The sequence below is a fragment of the Myodes glareolus genome, chromosome 2 (assembly GCF_982192425.1).
Source record: "Myodes glareolus chromosome 2, mMyoGla1.1, whole genome shotgun sequence".
Lineage (NCBI taxonomy): Eukaryota > Metazoa > Chordata > Mammalia > Rodentia > Cricetidae > Myodes > Myodes glareolus.
Window position 1 is genome coordinate 1,114,138 of NC_142027.1, and position 18,997 is coordinate 1,133,134.

Genomic DNA, 18,997 nt, shown 5'->3' on the forward strand with positions numbered 1-18,997 from the left:
TCCTTTGTTTGAGCAAGGGATCTCCACTCATGTTAGAAGCCACAATGCATAGATGAAGAGGGATGTGGGATATGAGCTAGTATTGGGAGATTAATGAAAGAACAGAGGAGGTCCCCAGGTGAGCAGCCTATGTGGATTTCTGATGGTTGACATGGTTCTAATCCAACATGGATTCTCTATCCGTTGGCCTACCTGCTGTTTTGGCCAATGTGGCTTGCACTTAAGCAGAGGATATCCATCCACTTTGGAGGTAGGGACATGGCTTTGCAAGTTGCCTCCATACCTGTTCTTCTGATTGGTGTGACATGCATGTGCGCAGGAGATGTCTGCCTGAATTGCAGGCTGAACACAGCCATATTCCCTTTTTCTGAATGGGAGTATATTCTGTGCCATTATAAGTTGGAAATATTTAATTTGTTTTTTTTATTTTACAAGATGTGACAGTAATGAGATTGCCCTTAGTGTCAGAAGAGACTTTGGACATTGGCACTGTTTGGGTTGTTACAGATTATGAGGATCATTAAACTTAGACTGAGTGCGTTTTCATTTTTTTCTTTTTTCTTTGTATTTATTTTTCTTTCATACAATAAATCCGGACTACAATGTTTTCTTCCTATACTATTTCTATGCCCACTACTCTATTCATTATTTCCCCAAATCCACTAATTTGTTTCCCTTCAGAAAAGAGCAAGGGGCAATTACACATGGTGCAATAAGACTAGGCTGGACAAGGTAACCCAATATCAGGAAAGGGATCCCAGGAGTAGGCAAAAGAGTCAGAAACACCATGATTTCTAAAGTTAGGAGTCTCACAAACACCCTAAGCTAAACCACCATGGCATGTATGCTGAGAACCTGGCACACAGCTATGCAAACTCCATTAATGCAGCCCAAAAGGCTAGTTTTTATGGTTGCTCCAGGGTTGTATAAAAATAAATGCCACAGCAAACTAAGGGCTTTAGGGAACTTGTTTATCTAAGGGTGTTTAGGAAAGGAACACACACATTCTAATGGTAATTTCTTTATTCTCTCATTTGCTCTGTTCTCATCTAAGCTTCTGTCTATTTTCTGTAGATGACTCCTGTGTCTTCTTGGTCTCAACAGCTACATATACCCAATAGCCTCTTTTCATGCTGGGTGCAGGAGCTACATTTTAAGGTCATCATTTGATAAGAAGCAGAGCTATCCTGATACATACAAGTAGCAAAGCTCAACTTCTTAATTGGCTGTAAAGTGCAGCTGCACATCAACAATCAGTCATTATGTTATCTAACATTTTGTGATTAGCAGAAATGCTGGCTTCCTATAAGTGCTTACAGAAAGAGAGTTGTGTCATAAATGCTTTGGTAGGGACTTAGGTTTGCCTTAAATTTCTTAATATTAGCACACTATTGCATTCTCCAATAGCACAGTGACGATAAGAACATTTTTAAATTTTGAAATATATTTTCCTATCTTTTGTGTAACTTCTGGTTACCTAAGAATACCAGCAGTCCTCATTAGGAATTACAGAGTCAAGTTATTTTCTATAGTTTTGACTAGTCAGAATATATTTTTATAAATTGAGGTCAGGAATGGGTGCAAGGACTAAATCATTTGCCAGCTAGTAATAATTGACCTTTTTTTGTATTTATAACCTATCCAGATAGCTCAGAATGTCCTTGTATACTAGACTTCTATTTCTGGGAATGTATATCTTAAAATTTGTTAGCAAGCATCTGGTCTTAATTTAGAGTTACTTTGAAATATTAAATCAGCTAATAAAATACAGTTGTTTTAGAGCTTGGGTTTGTAACTATTTTCTTCTTTCAGCATAAGCTATGATATAAAACAGCTTTCAGGTATGACTCATAGGCCTTGTATATAACAACAGACATAGCTTTGAAAATTATCCAAGTGTTATTTCTATTCATAAAAATTGTACAACTTAAGAAGACATCGCCTTCCCACCCTTAACAAAGGTATACATGTGCCCAATAGTTGGAATATATTTATGAGATAAACACACAGGGAGGGAGGGAATTTCCATACAATATACATAGTAGCAATGGCATGCAGGGAGACAACAGAAGCAAAATACATTCTGGAAACTGCATTCTTTTAAGCCTTGCTTGAATGAGACATATCCATCAGAGTGATAATCCTTTGGTGGACTGACACCTGAACTTCAATTACCGTCAGCTGCACCTCTGATAAAGTTTTTGTTATCAGCACTCCATGATTACTACCTCAGTTTCTCTGAACTCCCGTGAACCCCGTTTAATTGACTTTGTGGGCCTTGCTCTCTGGGTTTTCTAAACTCCTCTGGATCCTACCATTCTAACCCCCTCTTTCCGCAGGATTTCTAGAATACAACTAATGTTTAGGTAGGAATCTTTGCATATGCTTCCATCAGCTGCAAAAAGAAAACTCTGAAGACAATTGGACCAGGCACCAGTCACTGATTATAGGAGAATATAATTATGAATCATTTCATTGATTTTTTTTCTTGGTCAGATGTATTTGGTTTTACATTAGATCTCTAAGCTATCCAAGTTCTGGTTCCTAGCCCTCCAGGCATTGTCTTTACTTCTTATTTTATGGTTTGCTGTGTATCTGGGTGAATAGCCCATGGTGTCCTCTCCTTTTCTTATTCCCCTTTCTTATTTTTCTTTTTTCCCAGATTTTTCCTCCCATTTCTTCTCTCTTCCTACCAATTCTGCCTATCATTTCACATCAAGATTTTGGCCATTCAGCTATTTATTAGAAAAAGAACATATTTTATGCAGGCAAAGTTTTACAGCTTCACAAATGCAACACAGAAGAATAGAAAACATCTTTGCATCAGTAAAGCAAATGTTTCACAGTGTAAACAAATATAGCACATCTTATAATAATATTCCACAACAGCCTGGGTTACATTTTGAGACCACAAGATTTTCAGATACCTAAGCTATGAGACATCTTCCATGGAGAGGTGGCTACATATTGAGGGTAAAAGTAACCAAAGAGAGAGATGTATGAGAAGTTGCAGTAATAGGGCCATCTAAGCCCTTTCAACCTGAAGCCCCATGCATCTGAAACAGAGCTACAGGATTTGATGTTTGTCCTGCTGTGCTTCAGTCTATGCTTGATCCAATTGTCCCTCACCGTCTCCATTTCTGTTTTTTGGTATATGAATGGTATTCTTTGCCATGTATGTTGGAAAGATGTAACTTGTTTTCTGAAATTACAAGATATCACTGTCTGAAGAGACTTTGGACGTTTGAACAGTGTATAGACCATTGCAGACTATGAGGATCACTGAAATGACTGAATGCATATTCTTCATGGATGACCATCAGCCGATAGTTATTTGGGTCAGAATGTAACTGATTGATTGTAAAACCTACCAGATAGGATGATGTATTTGAACATGTATCTCTCCTTGGTGACTTTCTTTTGATTGCTTGTGAAACCTTTAGTAAGAGGAGCCTTTCTGGATAAAATTCATCATTGGGGGTGTGATAGGAGTCTCTGTAGCCCTGACCCATTTCCTGTTTTTTTGCTGACTGGGTTGTGGTTAAATCTAATCAGCCAGCTTCCTGCTTTTGCTGTCAGACCTTCAACACCATCATAGACTCTCTCTCTAAGTCACATAAGATACAGTAGAAGCAATTGCTGTTCAATGCTAAGACATTTTGTTTGGTAACTTGCTGTTTGAATTTCTTGGTTTGTTTGGTTGGTTTTGAAGACTAGGTTTGTCTGTGTAGCCCTGGCTGTCCTGAAAGTAGCTCTGTACACTAGGCTGGTCTCTAACTCAGAGCTCCCCCGACTCTGTCTCCCAAGTCTTGGGATTAAAGGTGGGGCAACTATGTTGGAATTTTTCTTTTTATGTCATTGGGTGATGAACCTGGAATGTAGGTTTTTGTACACGTCAAGCACTTCTTATCTTGAATTTTATAATGTTATAGAGGGTATCATTCTGTTTTCCGAGATGGTATGTATTCATGCCATTAATACTGGCTGAGCTTTCTGAGTCATTGGATTACAAGTGTATTACCTTCTTCCTGCCTGTTATGTTTGTTTTAAATTTTTAATGAATATGAGTATTTTACCTGTATATCTGGATATGCATCACATGGGTACCTTGTCCTCATAGTGATCAAAAGATGATCTCAGAAACTCTACACTGGAAATAATGGATAGTTGTGATCCCCCATATAAGTACTGACAATTGAGGCCACCTGTATGCAAGACCAACAAGAGTTCTTTACTACTGAGCCATTTCTCCTGCCTGTGTTGATTAGCTATAGTCAACATTTATATTATTAACTCTTTGTACAATCTTCAGTAAACACCTGTGAGTTCTTTCTATCTTTTGTTTGTTTGACTGATTTTTGCCTGGGAGATAGGGTCTTAATATGTACTTCTAACTGTCTTGGTCCTGACTGCACAATCTAGGCTGGCATTCACCTCAGAGGCAGGTAATACTTGCCTCTACCCTCTGAGTGCTGGAGATAAACGCATAAGCTAATATAACCAACTTATCCATCTTATTTTTCTTTTTTGTAGTTAGTTTTTCATACAATTTTTTTACATGCATTTTGTACTGTTGATCTGTTTACTTTTCTCTCTATGTTTGTTAAAAGATTTTCCTCTTCCAAGGTGATATCCCATTTAAGGGTACAGAAATGACAGAGGTGACCCTCCAGTTTACTTCTAAAGTGACTTAGTAATTACATTATAATATCTATGTCATGGAATTAGTGTGGGGAGCACCAGAATTATAAGACTATACTGTTAAAGAATATACATTTACAATGTTGTCAGTATTATACTTTCTGTTAGAAACATGTCTGGAATATTTTAGAATGCTGTTACCTATGATGATGTGCATTTCAAATTCACTTGGGAAGAATGGAGTTTGCTGGATCCTTCCCAGAAGAATCTCTACAAAGACGTGATGATGGAGACCTACAGAAACCTCAGTACTTTTGGTAAGTCTGCATTTTTCTTCATGTTTTAAAATAAGGGGACAACTATTTCTTGGTTATTGATGCGTCTAGGTTCCTTGGAATGTGAATTGTAGTCTAGGTTTCTTTCCTTTATGTCTAAAAGCCACTTGTGAGGGAGTACATATGATATTTGTCTTTCTGGATCTGGATTAGCTCACTCAATATAGTGTTTTCTAGATCCATCCATTTGCCTGCAAATTTCAAGATGTCATTTTTTTCCTGCTGTGTATTAGTACATTGTGTAAATGTACCACATTTTTCCTTATCCATTCTTTGGTTGAGGGTCATTTAGGTTGTTTCCATGTTCTCACTATGACAAACAATGCTGTTATGAACATCATGTCCATGTGGTACAATTGATCATCCTTTGGGTATATACATAAAAGTAATATATCTAGGTCTTGAGAAAGGTTGTTTCTTCTTTAATAGTCAAGAAATATTAAAACTTGACATGACAGTTGTTCTTAGACATTAATATTGTCTAATAATTACCCTTTCTAGTTTGCAAACTTTACTGTTTCCTGGCAAAACAGCTGTATTGATCCTGTCAATTGTCATTAGATTCTGTTTTTGACAAAGTTATATAAAGTCTGGTTGATCTCATTAAAATTGTCACAGCCTCAGTCTTTCGGTAACCCTTCGAACCCAAGCCTGTTCTCATTCCTAATGGCTATATCAGGTGGCCTGCTAAGTAAGAGTGGGCACTTATACCAAACCACATAGCAGAATATATTCTCTGTGTGGGAGGATACAGAAGCATTGTCCTGACCTTGTCTCATCCCCAACTCTGTGAATGGCAAAATAAATCTAAAATTTTGCAAATACCAAGACTAGAGATTCCAGTTAAGTTCTTTAGAAGAGCTACTTCTGCCTGCCATATGCCTTGTCAGGTTCTGTTTACCCAAATTTGACCTTACCCAATAGAAACAAACTGTAGACTGGCCACAGTCTTACGTCAGCCTCATAGACCCTGATTTCAGCCAAAATCAAAGTCTCTAACCTTCAGACTAGTCTTACAGATCATGGCCCTCTATCAGGACAGGCTAGCTCCCAAAACAAAAGTTCAACACCACATACTCCTCTAGGATGGTCCATATCTTTAAACCTTTGATTGCATGGGTTCCTTCAAGAAATGAGTCAAATCCTGCAAAAATTTCTGTTCCCCCATTTCACCCTATATCACATGCACCTTCCTAACCAGAGTTAAAGGCCTCCCCCATCAGACATGAGATCTGTCTTCACTCCCACTAACATGACCACGTCTTAAAATTTGTTATCAGGGCCAGATCTTGAAACCAATTAAAATGTATTGCCACTTATAGACTTATACTCAGACGTTGATGTCACTTCCATTTGAAGTTGCTCATTAATTATGAATTTAGGAATACATATGTATGTAATGTGCTTCTGAGCTGCATCTTTATTTGAAATGAAGCAGGCATTAAAGTTTTCTCAGAATTTGTGTGAACAGAGAGCACAGATCTTAAGACTCAGTAGTACTGAGAGACTCTCAGTCTTTAGTTGGCATGAAGCACCTCAGAGTATAAAATACTATTGAACTTGAAGACATTATTATCAATTTATTCTTCTGTTTTATTTGAGCCTGTGAATCTCTTTGCTTTATTCCTTTCTTTTCTTATTGAAATTTTTTTACATAACATATTTTGATTATGTTTTCCTCTCCCCCAATTTCTCTCAAATATCTCCATCTCTCTCATTCAACTTTCTCTCTTCTCTTCTCTTCTCTTCTCTTCTTTTCTCTTCTCTTTGTCTCATATATTATATATAAAAATAATTAAAAGCATAAAACCAACCTGTATATATATAATAAAATATGCATTATAATATATGGATAAAATAAAAATCAACAAAACAACCACCAAACAAACAAGCAAAAGATAAAACCTTCACCACCAACAAACAAAAGAACAATAATAAAAAACCGTGCAATAATGGAGCAAAATGTCCACAAAAATACTAGCAAATTTCTTATGTAAAGGACAACTCTTTGTTCGATAGGAATCTGCATTGGAGTGTGGTTGAGATAGACAAGGAGACTCTATTAAAGAAAGCAGATTTTTTTTCTTTGTCGATAGATATCAATTGCAAATAGATTCTTGCTTAGGGTTGGCTTAGGGTTGGCACCATCTGTTCCCTTCCCTCTCTCAGTGCTGGCAGACTTAAATTGAGCAGGTTCTGTGAATGTTACCACAGTCTCTGAGTTCATGTGTACATCAGTTCTCTTTTATCTGGAGGACACTGCTTCCTTGGAGTCATCTGCCATATCTGAATCTGTGAATTCTTTTGCCTTTTCTTTGTAACTCTTTGAACACTCAGGGGAAGAGTTTGATTAAGACATTCTGTTTAGTTCTTAGTGGTCCAAAGTCTCACAGACTGTATATCAGGCAGTGTTGGATCTCTGTGTTTATTCCCATCCACATCAAGAAGAAGCATCTCTGTTGAGGGTAAAACTATTCTTTGACCTATGGGGATCGCAGTATGCTTTTAGGGGTCATTTTATTGCTATGTTCTTTAAGCAGAAAGATCCTAGCAAACTTTCTCATAGGGCCGCGACCTATGACAGTGTCAGTGTTTTACATGATTTTAATCTTGGTGATATTTTTAAACTCCTCCCAGACCCTACCCACCTCGCTACTCACCCATATTCACACCCTTTCTCTCATTAGAAAAGAAAAATGCATCTAAACTTAAAAATACAATAGATAACATAAAAATAAGAAAAGAACAGAACAAAAAAATAAGAGAAAATGATCTCTCCTTCCCACAAAAAAAACCCACAAGATGAACTTACAGGTGAAATTGTTGATTTCCTTTATCAAGAGAATCGCCTAAGTTGAAAATGTTTTTCCCTCGATTTAGAGCACCACTTAGATCTAAAATTCTTAGGATATGTATCAACTCCCAACATTTACAGTGTCTCTAAAACTTTTCTCAGTAGTTACCAGCAACAACAAGTCAAAATCATAATTCTTAGCATTGTCAATCAATACCAACTTTTTCAAATCTCTTTTGGTCAGTACCATTGTTCTTACATTATAGGCCAATACCAATTTTTCTCATTATCTTATATGCAGTTGCAAATATCAGGTCATTACTGGTAAGAGTACAATACCATTTGTTGTTATTAAATACCACTTTCATTCTCTGAGCAGCTGTTAAGCCCTCAGTCTGCCCCCTTCTTAAGTGAAGAAAAATTTTAGTCATTTCTTATTTTGAGTCTTTCTTTCCCTGAAAGTAATGTTTAGGTCTTAGTTCTTAGGTTTAATATTTTAATCAAAATGAGTTCTGTGTGTCAGAAATTAAAAACACTCAAATGTTCAGTCTGCATCTTAGTTCTAAAGCAAACAGGTTTCAAACCACAGCAAGCTGCAGACAGCATAGTCAGGTCATCTCAACAGGGTCTCTTTGTCTGAAGTCTCTGGATGGTTTTGAAAGACCCCCGATATTGGAAGACTCTCACTCAAGCCTCGGGATAACGTGACCACCCCAATAACTCACAAGAGACCGTCCTTGCTGCAATCACACGAGGTTTAGTGACAAGATAACAAGATGGGAACCAGTGCACTGGGGCCGAGACTCATAACCCATGCAAGGGAAGAGTTCGACCCCAAGTGACCAGGAGAAGTAGTTTTTATAGGAAGAAACCACACAGCCCAGTAATCTGAAAGGGGGCAGTGAGGGTGTCACAGAAAATTCCAAAAATTCCAGTGAGATTACAAGGGGGCAACTCCCTGCCTCTCAAGATCATTCTCAAGGTCATAATCAGCTAGTTCCTATTCCAAAAATACCTATGATAATTACTAGGGGGAAACTCCCTGTTTCTCAAGATTACTCTCAAGATTACAATCTAACTTTATCTTCAGCTAGTTCCTGAAACCCTGAAACTGGCTAATCCTAGATTTCTGATTCTTCTCTTCCTGCTAGATTTTTGGCTCTATTTTTTCCTGTTAGGGGGATCTGGATTTATCCAGATCTTTCAGTGTCACCTTTTCCTGGATCATTGCTTTATTAGATTCTACTTTTCTTTTTTGTGATTCTGAAATAAATAAATGTTGATAAATAAATAATGATTAATGTTGATAATCATTATTTCTGCCTGTGGATTTTTTTCAACCATGTCTTTACAAACTAAAATCATGGTGGGAATTGCCCCTTCTCTCTGCTTCTTTTCTTAAAAAATAGAAAGGATGTAGAGATAACATAAGTGAATTAGTTTATTTACCCTCAGATCTTAAGAGTCAGATTTTCACTTGCTCTAGTAATCTTTCTGAACCCTGAGAGGTTTAATGGACATAACTCCAAAATAAACCTTGAAAAGGATGATTTTTGTTACCATTTTCTTTTAAACATAGTGTCTTAGTTAATGTTTCTATTGCTACAAATAGACACCATGACAATGGCAACTCTCATAAAAGAAAAAAATTTATTTGAAGCAGGTTTACCAGTTCAGAGGATTCATCCATTGTTGTTAAGGAGGGAAGCATGGCAGTGCACAGGCAAACATGGTACTGGAGAAAGATCTGAGAGTTCTTCATCTGCATCGTTAGGCAGCAGGAAGAGAGAAAGAGATACTCGGCCTGGGTTAAGTATTTAAAAACTCAAAGTCCACCTCCTGACACACTTTGTCCAAGAAAGCTACACTTACTCTAACAAGGACACACCTTCTAACAGAGCCAATCCCTAAGGACCAAACATTCAAATACAGGAAAATATAGGGGCTATTCTTATTCAAATCACCACACAAAGTAAAATGGGATTTTCTCCTCAGTGTGTCTTGGCATTGTCTAAAGAAAAAGACCACTTACTGTATGCATCAGCCAACTATTACTAAACACTGGCCAAGGACTTTGTAAAAAGTGCTATTGAATGTTTTCAGTATCAATCATAATATTTGTTTTGTATGATACTAATATCTTTCAAAGAAAATTAACTGAAGGGAGGATGCAATTTAGATGGGGTCAAAACTATCCATCTGTGTGCTGAGTGGGGCCTCATTTCTGAAATTGGGTAGACAAATGTTCAGTAAAATTATTTATTATTTTTATATTATTTATAAAATAATATCAATATGAAGGAATACTCCCCTCATTGGTACATAGTGACTTTCATTATCTCTTCTGATCACGTTTGTCTAAAAATGGCCTACACAGCTGCTGGTGTAGCAAACTACATTTGATTTCACATTCCACTAGCTTAGGTTATTGCAGTCCAGCCTCTCACGTATAGTCTTATGTCTTTGTCATGGAGTTAGTAGTTCATAAGCTTTTGCATCTTTATTGGTGCTATTTTTTAAAATTCACTAAATTAGTCCTTTTTTTTTAAGTTTCAGGACCTTTTGTATGACTCTTTTTAGTAGGAGGTTTACTAAAACTGGGACAATTAAAAGAGGATTATTATGGGCATTGTAAAAAATTTCATGTAAATTTGTGAAATGTTTCTATTTTTAAAGGCCATTTATAATTAGAATTATTTAAAGATATTTAGTGATTCCTCTCTTATTAATATTAATCTTAAAGTTTAAAGGACTCTATTATAAATCAGAGTACGTTTATGGCAACTTTAAAATATTTACTGTAAAAAATAATTTTGTTGTTGAAAGTGCTCAATGTATAGTAGTACACAGATATGTTTAACATTAAAACTAATCTAGTAAATATTTTAGTTATATATAGATTTATATAGATTTTAGACATATATTAATTGTTATTTTGTAGTCAACTATGCCTTTTATTTTTAAAATTAGTGATAGTTTAAATGATAAAGAGCCAAAGAATTATTTTTAGTCAGAATTTAAAAATATAAGCGAAAAAGTACATGATCATTTAAATTCAGGCATGTCCTTTATTATTTCTGAAGATCTGTTTACTGTGTATTAATTGATAAAGCATTGGAATCAATAATCAAGTTCTAATAAAAATAACGATTGCTGCTTATTCAATATTTCTGTCCTTAAAAAAGATCGTTTTTTTTCCTGTTGATTAGAATTATGGTGCCATTCTGCCACCTAGTGGAGTTTGCTTGTAAACAAAACCAAAATCTCACTGCTGTTGATCTGAAGAGTTTTGTAGTATGATTAGCGCATCTAAAAAAAAAAATTCCATCAGTTAAAGAGTAATAGCATTTGCAGTGGAAATATTTATGTTATCATTAATTTCTGGATATATAATTTCATAAGATATAAGTGTAAACACAGAAAGCATGAGACTAAAAAACACATTTCAATGTACGTATGAGTGCATACAGATATATTAGTCCTAGACTGCACTTATCCATATATAAAACTTTCTACCACCATCTGTTAATCCAAAATTATGTGTTTTTGCTAATTTTAACCCTCCTTTTAAAACTTAAGGCAAATGAGGACTTAGACTCTACAGATAAAATGTCCTTTATCAAAGGACAACACATTGGGAGAAGCCTCTGACTGTCATCTCTCCTTCCTCTAAATCATATAAGATTTCCAATTAACGGCATTAACACTAAACACATTATGAGGTCAAATCTTGAGATTAAAATATGTAGTAATTTAGCACACAGTTTAAAGAGTTTACAATAGTTGGAACAATTATATAAACTTGTGTGGAGATGGAGAGGTGATAAACTATTGAGGGCTAAGCTCACAAAATTACAAACCTGAGTGAGACCAGCATCATGAAAGGATATTTTGCATTTCTCTTAACAGGACTTTAAAATCATCACACACATACAACTATGTTTATATTTTAGTCATAACTAGCAAGCCACATATTTTACCAGTTCTTCAAAGCTGTGTTTTATTACCTATTAAGAACTTAAATTTAAAGTATCCTGGATATAAATTTATTACATGAACGCTTGTGAGTAGACAATTTGGTGTCCCCAAATGTATTCACAGTGTTGTGCTGCTGTATTCACTGTCTCCAGAACATTTAACCAGCCCAACAAGAGTTGTGGACATGCTGGATGATTCTTTCCCAGCTTCTGTACCTGGTTAACTGTATGGAATCTTATTGTATCCATGAAGTTCGTAAGTACCACACAGGGTTGGATTTGTGCGCTATGCGTTTTCTGTGTTGATTTCATCTATTCTAATGTCTGTATAGATCATTCTTGCTGAAGGATGCATATCTGTTGATAGCTAATTGCTTTGTTTCTGTCATTTGCTTATTGTAAGTAAGGATCACCTGAAAATGAATATGTGAGTCTGGTATTAATTAATTTGGTACTTATTTGAGGTAGAATTTCTGGATTATGTGGAATTTGCACATTAATTGCTTTATGAAGCACCTTGCATGTTTCCATAAACATATCACAGATTTACATATTCTCCAATAATACTAAAAGGACACCACGATCTCCATATATTTTATCCACTTCCCATGCTTTCCCAACCTCCTTACAGCCGTCTCCTTTTTTTCTTCTCTTACTTTCTTCAGCTTTGACTATCCTGGAATTCACTTTGTAGAACAGGCTGCCCTTGAACTCACAGAGATCTAGCTGGCTCTGCCTCCCAAGGTGGCTAGTAATGGTGTGCACCACCACATCTAACTGAAAGGAGTGGTAACAGCTCACACCATTAATCCAGCACTCAGGAGGTCAAGATAGGAAGATCGCTGAATTCAAGATCATCCTGATCTACATAAGAAGTTCCTGCAGCCAGGTATATACAGTATCTCAACTACAAAGCAAAACAAAACAAATGTACAAACAAACAGAAAGAAATAAAGCAATACACTTCTTACTCAAAATCGGTGAGTTGTTCCTGATTTTTTTTTGTCATTTCCCTAGCAATTACCAATGGTGACCTGATTTAGTCCTGATGATTTGGCATTTGTATATCTTCTCTGGATATATGACTACTGTGGTTCTGTGCAAAATGTAGTGTTTAGTTTTTTTCCATTGTATTATTTTTATAGCTTCCTAAAAAGAGTACTAATCTTGTAAAAAAAATTATAAATAAATAAATCATATGTTTCTCTATTTTAGAAGGAAAGAAATGTGTGATCATAATCTTCTGAAGTTGTAAATCCATGTGTAAATCAATACTATGTTGTATTTAAAAATATTTTTAAAAAGTTTGTATTCTTATTTTAAGCAAATGAATGTCTTTTCTGCATGTAGTATGCCCAAAAAAGCCAGAAGAAGGCTTTGAATCTTCTGTGCCGGGAACATACTGATTTCTTAAAAATTTCTTTTAGTTTTGAGATTATAATATAATTACTTCATTTCTTTCTTTTTCTTCATTTTCTTGTCCCATATATCATTCCTTGTTCTCTTTCAAATGCATGAATCTTTTTACATTAACATTTACATTCCATGCAACTATATGCACATCTACATACTTATACATTCATAAATAATGTTATTTATATGAATTTTTCAGGGGTGACCATTTGATAATAAATAATCAGTAATGTTCTTTCCTGGGGAGCATTGTCCTCCCCACTCTCAGAACTCTTTAGTTGTTTATAGTTCTTTGTAAAGGTTGGGGCTCTTGATCTTTCCGGTGTCCTTTTTGCCATGACTATAGTTTTTTTAGGCTTATGTTTAGGCAGTTCTGCTAGTAAGACTGTCTGGGTGTGCATTACTACGAGACACAACCTCACAACAAATTTCACAATATTATGACTTTAAATATTTATTGGCTCCTCTTTTTTATAAAAATATGTTTTATTGAATACTCTTCACCAAATTGCTGAGCACTTTCTATACAACATTATATTTAATATTTGAATAACAAATGGTTTGTCCATGTTTCCTTATGACGAAACCAAAAAACAAACAAAAACAAAAAACAAAACAAACAAACAACAACAAATCAACCTTTAACAGAACTCTGAGCAGCACTGATGGTCAACATATTAGAGACCAGGCCCATGTGATGAACTGTGGAGTCAAGGAACCCTACCTTCTCGTGTTCTGGTTGTCAGGTATTTATGTTTGCATTAATAAATCAAGGAAATATACTATTACTTAATAAATATGCCTTGTTAGGTTTTGATTCTTTTTATCAACTGGTGGTTTTCAACTGGGATGATTTTGCCTCTTGGGGACATTTGACTGTGCCTACATAATATTTGAAACCCAATTGCATCTATTGGGTAGAGGTCTGCGAGGCTGCTAAAGCCCTGCTGCAAACAGGGTGGCCTCCCATGACCAATTATCTGGCCCTGCCTGCCTGCAGTGTGATGCTGAGACATCCTGCTCTAAACAGGAGAGTGGGAGGAGCAAAACAGCTCCGTGATGAAAATGCCCAGGCCCATTGGTCATAGATAACCATGGGAGAAAACACAGTTAATAGTTGTTGAAACATGAGCCCCTGATGTAGGAAAACACCAATAAAAACCCTCTACTTTCCCTATGACCTCAACTTATTTTAGTAACATTGCCCATGCATTTCTTAACTCTGTGTTCTCATACTTCAAAAGCAAGAGAGTCAACAAGAGGATTTCAAAACATGATCTACACGAGCCCATTCAAGAGCTAGATTCATTAGGTCTGAGGGTCCAGGTGATGCTCTCACAGGCCCACAGCTACTCAAACAGCGATACAGATCACCTGTCCTTCTGGAGGTTTCTTTGCCTCTGCCTCAAGGCACAACTCCGCCTCCCCTGCCCCCAATTAACGAGGCATCCATGCATATGCTTGGGAGAGAGCAGCTGTAGATTCACTGTGTAGCCAGCACGTTAACAAGACTGAATACCACTTTTTGAAGCGTTTAGCTCTTCATGAGGAGAATTGAAATCTAACATCACATTTCTCTGGGGGAAAAAATTCTATTCTATTAATATTTTTAAAATCCTCTTAACACTTTTTTCCTTTTTCTTTAATAGCTTAGAAGATACAAACTCATTTTTAAAAAAAAGAGGAAAGATACAAAGATGAAGCCTGCAAATCATACTCCTGAAACAGTCATTGTGTAGCATTTAAAATTCTATACCGTGTGTGAGAATGTATTTGAATGTGTGTGTTGTACATGTGTGTGCATTTGTACACATGTGCATGTATGTGCATATATGTGTTGCAACATGTGTGCATGTGGTTTCCATTTCCTTTTCTGTCATGAGGAATTTCCATGCCACCCTCTCTCTCTCCTTATCATTTCCTTAACAAATGCAGAGTGCAAGCCATAATTAATGGCTTCCCTGCCGCCCTCTGCTGCCTTTTCTCCTTTCCTCTGAGTACATACTTGCTGCTAAGGTATTTAACTTCCTCTTTCTTTCCAAGCCCCTAAAAACCTAAACCAGCTATCTCCTTTTATTAAAATTAAGTCTTGGGTAATTTGCACAAACTTTCTTCTCTTGCCACACATATCGAATTAAATTCACTTTTTATTGGAATGTAAATTGTCTTCTTTCAACTACACCCAAATTTGTTCTTCGTGTTTTGGGCTCTCTTTTGTAATATTCCCTGAGCTTTAGTTGTAAGAGTTGTTTCATAGATATGTACATTAAGACTGGGCTCCATAACTCTGCATATTGATTAGTTGTGATTTTCTGTAATGGTCTCTGATTGTGGCAAAGAGCCCTCTTGATGAAGGATAAAGACTATATGTATCTGTTTGTATAAGTACAAATATTTAGAATGTTGTTAGCGATTATGCTGATTTAGTGAAATGGTAGTGGTAGGTTCTACTTCAAAATCCATGACTCTACTAGAATTGAGAAGTTATCTAGGTTTCCAACTTGGCATGGCTTCCCTCTTGATGCTTGGATCTTAAGTATAATCGGAAAGCTGTTGGTTACCACAATGTATGTATGCTATTACTGTACCCCTATGGGTATCATGCAATGCTGGTATTGTTGTAGATCAAGGAGTCACTGCTAGACAGAACTGTTGGTTTCTCCCCTCTTTTGGAAACTTGAATGATGCCTTCTAATAACATAACAGCTAGTCCTCCATTTATGTATTAATTTAAATGTGTTTTAATGTTACTTGTAAGTATTTAAGTTTAAAAATTTTACCATCTCATAAAATTTTAATAAGGTATATGAATCATTAAAATTAGCTATGAAAATGTTGCTAATATTAGAGAAAATTACAAGAAAAATATCACATGTGGTTTCAGTTCATCTAATTGTTTGATTTGTGCCTCCATGGAAATTCTTCAGTCTCATTCTCTAGGGTTCACATTCCCAAAGTATTTCTGACATACATGTCAGAAATTACATGTTTGGTGCTGAATTTCTGCTTTTTCCATTTCCTTTCTCTCAGTTTTCACAAAGACATTTTTTCATGTTTTTATTATGCTTCATACAATTAATTAATTAAAAAAATAAATTGAATTCTTAGCAGAGACGGCTCTGGAGCCTTTTAATTTTCGTTAAGAGTCTTAAGTAAATGGATGCATCAAACTTTTCTGCATTGTGGTGAGTTTGCTCAACTCTCACTTTATTTTATTTTAAAAGGAAAGTGATATAAGGTCCTAGTCTTCTCAGGCTTTAAAATCTATGCGTAAATCTACCATCTATGATCATCATATAGTCCAACTAACTAGATGAATTTATTGTGTTGTTTCCCATTGTATGGTTCTTGTGTTACAAATATTTCCAAATAATTTTATTTGTTCGTATATTTAAATGTATTTTCTTTAGATATACAAACATTTTAACTTTAATCAATTATAAGATGTTCATGAAATACTTATTTGTAATTATATATGTATATGTATATATGTATGTATACATATATCACTTTATATTAATTCTCAAAAGAAAAATTGAGGATACAAATTACATTTGATAATTCTTTAGTTTCTAAAATATTCAATATGATATTCCATGCATAGAAGAAATTTAATGAGAAGTCTAAGTTGGATCTCAGAGAAAGGAAGGAAGGACTTGCTCTTTACAGGAACGTATTTATAGTGTGTACAGCACACAGAGCCATCAAACAACTGAATATAGATGACACTTCCTAGAGTAAAATGGTTGATTTAGAAATTTAGTATCAAGTGCATTAAAATAAGCACCAAATATGAGAAATGGACTGAAAAGTTACACATGTTGAAAAGATGTATCAGAAGTTGTTGAAATCACATTTGTTACTGATGGGAAAGATTTCTCCTTCAACCCTAAGTTGCTCACATTTTTTTATATTAGGATCAGAGAAAGAATGGAGGTTTGTGTAAAGTTTTAAAAGGTCTAGTTATAGAATTGGACTCAATAAAGTTTGTGTGAAATTTGTAAAGGTATTCATGATATAATAAGTGTTGTGCATTGAGTTAACCAAACCTAAAGTAGTATTTGAAGAAAAACTACATATATACGTCAATGATAGTTTTTATATAGAGGGCACAAGTCTAATATTATTTTAAACAATAAAATCACAATACAGTGAATACTATAAGGCTTTAATTTTTGCACACAGACATGCCATTTTTATCTTATGTGCAACAGTGTTAATTTGATGCTGAGTAGTCAGTAAATACTTATAATGTAGTTCTAAGAAAAATGTAAGTAAAATCATAGGAAGGAGCAGTTAAGACATTTTGGAAGAGCATAGCACATATAGGAGTAACTCCTTTTCATTTTTTCTGTAGCTGTAGTTATTTTGAATAATTAGGAAATTAAAAGATCCAAGTTTTCACTGTAGCTGCTGCTTTGTATAACTAAAATATGTCGTGATACACCATGAGTTTACAGTGTGCCTGCCGTAACAGCCAATAATACTTTCTACAATTTATGATGAAATTTTATCCTATGTTTGAGTGATCCATCTTTAATCTTGTGAATTGTATTTTATTATGGAGTAAGCAACATTATACTGCAAAGGAAAGCATACATTATGATATGTCAACTTATATTTTGAATTAAAAAACTTAAACACAGAAATGAAATTATTTGTAGTTCTTTGCAAACATTTTTCACCCTGTCTTCTTAATTGTGTCTGTTTTTCAATTTTTCTGTTTTATCTCAGGGACCAAGAAAACCAGACTACTTCAGTGACCTTCATCCTCTTGGGCTTCTCAGAATATCCGGACCTCCAGGTGCCCCTGTTCCTCCTCTTCCTGACCACATTTTCCGTCACTGTATTGGGAAACCTGGGCATGATTGCTATCATCAGGGTCAACACACAGCTTCGCAACACCCCCATGTACTTTTTCCTTGCTCACCTGACCTTTGTGGATTTCTGTTACTCCACTGCTGTGACACCAAACTGCTAGAAAACTTGCTTGTAGAAGACAGAACCATCTCCTTCTCAGGCTGTATCCTGCAGTTCTTTGCATGTACATGTGTGGTGACAGAAACCTACACGTTGGCAGTGATGGCCTACGACCGGTTTGTTGCAGTGTGTGATCCTCTTCGCTGCACAGTTTCCATGTCCCCCAAACTGTGCTCCATTTTAGTGGGCGCATCATACTCTTGGGGTCTAATATGTTCCACAACGCTTACTTACTATTTGATGAGATTATCCTTTCAAGCAGTTAATATTTTAAATAACTTTGTGTGTGAGCATGATGCTATTGTGGCTGCATCCCACTCTGACCCTTACATCAGCCAGGAGATTATTTCTGTCTCTGCTACATTTAATGAAATAAGCAGCTTGGTCATCATTCTTACATCCTATATTTTCATCTTCATCACTGTAATGAAGATGCCCTCCACCGGGGGCCGTAGAAAAGCCTTCTCTACGTGTGCCTCTCATCTGACTGCCATAATTGTTTTCCATGGGACAATTCTTTTTCTCTACTGTGTACCATACACAAAGAGCTCATGACTCATGGTCAAGGTGGCCTCAGTGTTCTATGTAGTCTTCATCCCCATGTTAAATCCCATGATCTACAGTCTCAGGAATAAAGATGTCAAAGAGACAGTGAGGAAGTTAATCAGTAAAATCATATAATGCCATATTCGTTCATTTTTAAGGAATATTGTACAGAATGTCTCACACTTTCTATAATGATAAACAAAATTAATACTTAAAAAATAAAGAAGACAGCGAGTTTAACTCCAAGTTATCTTGTTAACCATTTTTTTTAACTTGAGGTTGAGTATTTAGCTATAAATAATAAAGAAAGT

The 18,997-nt window shown here is 35.6% G+C and overlaps 2 protein-coding genes across 2 annotated transcripts in view; one reads left to right on the forward strand and one right to left on the reverse strand.

Annotated features, from left to right (window-relative positions):
- LOC146895758 (uncharacterized) overlaps nucleotides 1-18,997 on the reverse strand; it is a 104,228-nt gene that overhangs the window by 29,149 nt on the left and 56,082 nt on the right. The gene's annotated exons all lie outside the window — the stretch shown is intronic.
- LOC148122850 (olfactory receptor 5D3-like) lies at nucleotides 4,661-18,779 on the forward strand. The gene is made up of 3 exons (XM_087898518.1): nucleotides 4,661-4,958; nucleotides 11,901-12,003; nucleotides 17,895-18,779. The coding sequence occupies exons 2-3, from the start codon at nucleotides 11,995-11,997 to the stop codon at nucleotides 18,693-18,695; spliced, it is 810 nt and encodes a 269-aa protein (XP_087754644.1). The 5' UTR covers nucleotides 4,661-4,958; nucleotides 11,901-11,994; the 3' UTR covers nucleotides 18,696-18,779.